The following is a 6,000-nucleotide window of genomic DNA, read 5'->3' as shown; positions in this document are numbered from 1 at the left end:
GCGGAGCACAGGCTCCGGACGCGCAGGCTCAGCAACCATGGCTCACGGGGCTGCAGCCGCTCTGCGGCACGTGGGATACTCCCGTACCGGGGCACGAACCCGCATCTCCTGCATCGGGCAGGTGGACTCTCAACCACTGCGCCACCAGAGAAGCCCCTTGTGATCTTTTTAACTGAGGTTATCATGCAGTTTTTCCTATAGCCATAAAAACTTTTTTGTACATAAAAAGTAAAAATGAAAAAGTATTCTTGTTTAATTTTTTCTAATTTCTTTTTATAACTCAGAAGCATTATATCACTGAGCCCTGTTGTGATAGCTTTATACTCAAAAATTATTGAAAATAATTAAAACATGAAATTAATTAAACATGAAAATTAAGTATAATTCTAGGTGTATTTTATATCATTTAGTATTTTTCCCACATTTCAGGAATTAGAAAACTTTAGAGTTCTTGACAGACATATTTTTATTACTGTTTTATCTTACAAACATAAATAAGCTCTCTGTCCATTGTGGTTGTGGGGAAGTACAGTGTGATTGTTTAGCTATTAAGGAAAGTGAGATAAAAAGGGAAATAGATGCCAGTGAAACATTGGAGCATCCACATGTTGCTTTGGTCCAGGGACTAGATTTTTACTGTTTTACTGTGTTTCTGTATCTGTATCTTTGTGTTTCTCAACCTTGTTTGCAGAAAATTATGGTTTAATGTAGACAAGTCAGACTTTGAATAAATAATGCTTAGTTGTTCCAAGAGAAAATTTTTCTTAAGGAGGTAAAATCAGAAATACCAATATACATTTAATAGTTTTATTCATTAATGGTAGCCTTAAGAATATAATTCTGTTTTCTTTATAGGCTTTTATAGATAATTTTCAAGCAGGTAAACAAGCCTTGGCTGAGGCAACTGTTCAGGCAGCAGAAATGGCTGCTACTGGTGTAAAAGAACTGGCACAAAGGAGTTCTAGAATGGCATTGGATGTTGACATCAAAGCCCCAGTTGTGGTTATCCCACAGTCTCCAGTTTCTGAAAATGTTTTTGTTGCTGATTTTGGACTAATTACAATGAAAAATACATTCCATGTGATAACAGAGAGTCAGATCAACCCCCCACCCATTATTGATTTGATAACGATAAAGCTGAGTGAAATGCGACTATACAGGTAAGCTTTTCACAAATATATTTATGTAGAATGCAATCTTTTTCTAACTTTTTACATTAAAGGCTTTGGTATCTTGAGTTTTCTGTTTAGAGTGGAACTTAATTTTATTATAACTGTACTTAATTTTGTGATTTTCTCTTCCCCAAGTATTTTTTGGTGAGATCAATTATAGTCTTCTAGTTTTTAAAAACCTAGGAAGTATTGGAAAATTCCTCATTCGGTAATTAGGAATGCTGTAAAATTTGTTATCTGAGGAAGAATGTTTGTACTTATTTGCAGTTCTTTTTAAATTATAAGGTTATGGAAGAAATGGGAGAATTTCTAATATATTTATTCACTCAGCAAATACAGCAGTACCCAGAGTACTCTATCAGCTTTGTGCTGTGGATCTGATACACTAATTAAAGATATACACACACACACACACACACACACACACACACTAACACACACAGTAGAGTACAATTTTATATATTCACTCTGCATAGGGTTAGGAATTAGGGGAATAAGTGAATATCCAGATAGTTCCAGAACTTTTACTGTGCTATTTCTAATCATCTATTCTAGATTTAATGCCCTTTTCCTCTTACAACTTGGATTCATCACTACTTAAACTTGCTCTTTTCTTTCTTTCTGTAATTTTTTTCCTTGATCTCATTCTATTTATTTTTTTCCTTTTTATTTTTGCTGCTTCTCTTTGGCTTCTGGCAGGTCTGTCTCCCTCCTGCCATTCTTTCCATCAACTGAATATTTTTAAAACAGCTTTATTGAGATATAATTATCATATAATAAATTGCATACTTTTGAAGTATGCAGTTTGATAAGTTTGATATGTGTACACTTATGATAGTTTGAGTACAACTGTGTTAATTCTTCCTTAAATATTTGGTAGAATTCACCAGTGAAGCCACTGGGGCTGGTATTTACTTGTGGGAGATTTTTAACTACAATTTCCATTTCTTTAGTAAACTTGGGACTATTCAAATTAATTATTTTTCAGTGATTGTTAATTTTTTTCAAGAAATGTGTCTATTTCACCTACATTGTAGAGTTTTATGACATAAAGTTCAAAATACTCTCTTCTTACTCATTAGTATCTATATTGATGTTACCTCCCCCATTCTTGGTATTTATAATTTATACCTTAATCAGTCTGGCTAGAGGTTAATCGGTTTTATTGATCTTTTTTTTTTCCTATGGGATAACTGGGTATCCATTATTTTTTTCCCTTCCAGTTTTATTGAGATATAATTGACATACAGCACTGTTTAAGTTTAAGCCGTAAACATAATGATTTCACTTACCTACATCATGAAATGATTACCACATAAGTTTAGTAAACCTCCATCATCTTCTATAGATACAAAATTAAAAGAATAGAAAAAAAATTTTTTTATGAGAACTCTTAGGGTTTACTCAGTTAACAATTTCCATATGTAACATACAAGAGTATTAATTATATTTATCATGTTGTACATTATATCCCTAGTACTTATGTATATTATAACTGGTAGTTTATACCTTTTGACTACCTTCATCCAGTTTGCCCTCCTCCTACCCCTTGCCTCTGGTAACCACAAATCTTATTGCTTTTTCTATGAGTTAGTTTGTTTGTTTTGAAGCATAATTGACCTACAGAACTATGTTAGTTCCTGTAACATAACATAGTGATTTAGTATTTCTGTACATTTCAAAATGATCACCATGGTAAGTCTCTACCATACAAAGATATTACATAGTTACTGACTGTATTCTCCACACTGTACATTTCATAGCCACGACTCATTTATTTTGTAACTGAAAGTTTGTACCTCTTAATCTCTCACACTTATTTCTCTCCTCCCCCCACCCCTCTCCCCTATGGCGAGCACCTGTTTGTTCTCTGTATCTATGACCGGTTTCTCTTTTGTCACGTTTCTTATTTGTTATTTAAATTCCATATATAAGTGAAATCATACAGTATTTATCTTTCTCTGTCTGATTTATTTCACTTAACATAATATCCTCTAGGCCCATCCGTATTGTCACAAATGGCAGGATTTCATTCTTTTTTGTGGCTGAGTAATATTTCATTGTGTGTGTGTGTGGTGTGTGTGTGTGTGTGTGTGTGTGTGTGTATACACACACATACATATACACACACACCACATCTTCTTTATCCATTCAGCCACTGATGAACACTCAGATTGTTTCCATATCTTGGCTACTGTATATAATGCTGCAATGAACTTATGGGTATGTGTATCTTTTCAAATTAGTGTTTTCATTTTCTTTGGCTAATACTCAGGAATGGGATTCCTGGGCAGAGCCAGTTCCTGACAAAGCTGGCTGCGGTATTCAGGGCGTCCCAGAGTTAGTGTCATCCCTGAGGTGGGCAGGGCCAGATATTGGGGTGGTTGAGAGTCTCAAGGTGTCCCAGAGCTGGTGTTGGGCCACTGGTGGGCAGGGCTGGGGCCCAGTGGTCCCATGGCTGGTGTCTGCCCACTGTGGGAGTAAGGTCATGTCCTGGGAGGGGGGCGTGCCGGCCTGCTGATAGTCAGAGCTGGGTCCTGTGGTCTCTTGCTGTAGAGCCTGGTGGTCCCAGAGCTGGTGTCAGCCCACAGGTGGCAGGGCTGGGTCCTGGGGCGGCCAGTAGCTCAGGGGGTCCTATGGGAGTTGGTCTGCTGGTGGGTGGAGCTGTGTCAGTGCTCAGCTAGCTACTTGGTGTGGGATGTCCCAGGACTGGTGCCTACTGACTGGTGGGCTGGGGCGGGTCCCAGTGTTAATGAGCTAGAGGGAGGATTCCAAAATGTTGCTTGCCTGCAGCATTGTCCTCGTGGTTGAATGAGCATCCAGAAGTGGTTTCTGCCAGCGTCTGTGTCCCCAGCGTGAGTACCAGAAGCTTCCTGCTTCTCTGGGAGGCTCTCTAATATCAGCAAGTGGGTCTGACCCAGGCTCCTTTTAAGTTAGTGCTTCTTCCCTTGGTCTCAGAACATGTAAGATTTTGTGTGCACCCTCTAAGAGTAGAGTCTGTTTCCTACTGCCCTTTGACTCTTCCAAAAGTATGCCCCACTGGTCTTCAAAGCCAGTCATTCTGGGAACTCTAGGCTGGGCAGCCTGATGAGGAGGGTTGTACTCCTCGTTTCTTGGGGAGAACTTCTGCAATTATAATTATCCTCCCATTTGTGGCCTGGGGGTATGGTTCTTTACTATACAATGTCTACACTCCTCCTACCTGTCTTGTTGTGGTTCCTTCTTTATATCTTTAGTTTTTAAATAGCTTCTTTTCTGCTGGTCTTTGGTCATCCTCATTGATAGTTACTCTGTAAATAGTTGTAATTTTGGTGTTCCCCTGAGAGGAGGTGATCTTAGAGTCTTCCTATTCCTCTATCTTGGCCATTTTCCTGGTTATCCATTCTTGACAGTTCAGTTTTATTGCTCTTAAAGCACCAGCTTTTGTTTTTTTCTCTTCTTTTTCTGTTTTCTCTTTCATTGATATCTACTTTGATATTCATTATTCCTTCTGCTTGCTTTGGGTTTAATATTGCTCTTTTTCTAAGTTTCTTTAGGTGGTGGCTCAGATGATTGATTTGAGCATTTCTTTTCTAGTATAGGCATTTAGTACTAAAATTTTGGAGTTCTTCTCTGTAGCTCTGTCCTCTCTGGAATTTTACCATATGAACTCTTGCTGCCTTGGTTTCCCTGGACTCTCAGGTCTGTCTTCGTAACTCATGGACTTTACTGGTTATTTCTTGGCTTATCCATCCCCCTGCTTTTCCATGACCTTTAAATTATCTCAAAACAATTGAAGTTGGAGCATTAGGGCTCATCTTGTTTTTTCTTGTGTCTCAGTAATCAGTGTCCATTGCCTAATGTCCTGTGTCTTGAAAACCATTTTTTAATATATTTTGCATGTGTGTCTTTGTGGCGGGAGGGAGGAATTGTTTCAGGCAGGAGAGTAAATCTAGTTCATGATATTTCATCTTAGATGGAAGGAGAAATTTCCATCAATTGAATATTTGAATATTTATTAAGCATGTAATATATCCCAGGCACTGTGCTAGGAACATGAAGTATCATAGTGAGCAGTCTTTACAAGGGATGAATAAATAGTACCTCCCTCATTAGATTGTTGAGATAGGTACTATTTAATGAATTTTAAGAGCTGATGCATAAAAATAGGAACACATTTAGATTTTGGAAGGGTTGTAGAAAATAGGTGAAAAGGAGACAAAACTGGAAGTTGAAAGAATGGTTTACTAACTGTTGGAGTAATTCACGTAAGAATTAGATGTGACTCAGTCTAGGATAAGGAAGTGAGGTAGTAGAGGACTAACCAGGTGTGACAAATTTGAGGAGTAGAATTAAAGGTAACTGATTATTAAAGGGGTGTCAGGGTTAAAAGAGAGTAGTTAAAATAGTCTTCAGCTTGCAGGTTTGTAAAATTCAGCATTTGGTAATAATGCAGTTCAGCGAGATATGACAGAGCAATGCAGAAAAAAAAGTACAGTGGAGATGTTAACAAGTTCTCTAATGGGCACAGTAACTTGAAAATGGTTACATGACTTTTCTATGAAGATATCTAGAACCAAATCTGGAAAGCACCTGGATATAGTGTCTGGATATTGGAAAGTGTTTGGATTTCTAGATTTGGGAGTCTTTAATAATATTTAGCTAGTTATAGAAGCCATCAAAGTGAGTAAGGTCACACAGAGAATTTGTAGAGTGGGACATGTGGGGCAGAATGCTGAGGAATGTCCATATTTAAGGAATGGCAGATGAAAATCCCTCAAAAGAGGTTAAGATGGAGCAAGCAAAACGATGGAAAGGGAACCAGGAGAAGTATTGAAGTAGCGTTGAG

General features: G+C 37.9%; 1 protein-coding gene across 2 annotated transcripts in view; it reads left to right on the top strand.

Annotated features, from left to right (window-relative positions):
* Positions 1-6,000, top strand: part of VPS13A (vacuolar protein sorting 13 homolog A) — a 280,175-nt gene that overhangs the window by 152,795 nt on the left and 121,380 nt on the right. For both annotated transcript variants that reach the window (XM_024126732.3, XM_024126734.3), the window contains exon 33: positions 856-1,160. In XM_024126732.3, the coding sequence (XP_023982500.1) occupies positions 856-1,160 (305 nt within the window). The remainder of the gene's footprint in view (positions 1-855; positions 1,161-6,000) is intronic.

The sequence above is a fragment of the Physeter macrocephalus genome, chromosome 9 (assembly GCF_002837175.3).
Source record: "Physeter macrocephalus isolate SW-GA chromosome 9, ASM283717v5, whole genome shotgun sequence".
NCBI lineage: Eukaryota > Metazoa > Chordata > Mammalia > Artiodactyla > Physeteridae > Physeter > Physeter macrocephalus.
This window is presented reverse-complemented; position numbering and strand designations above follow the sequence as displayed.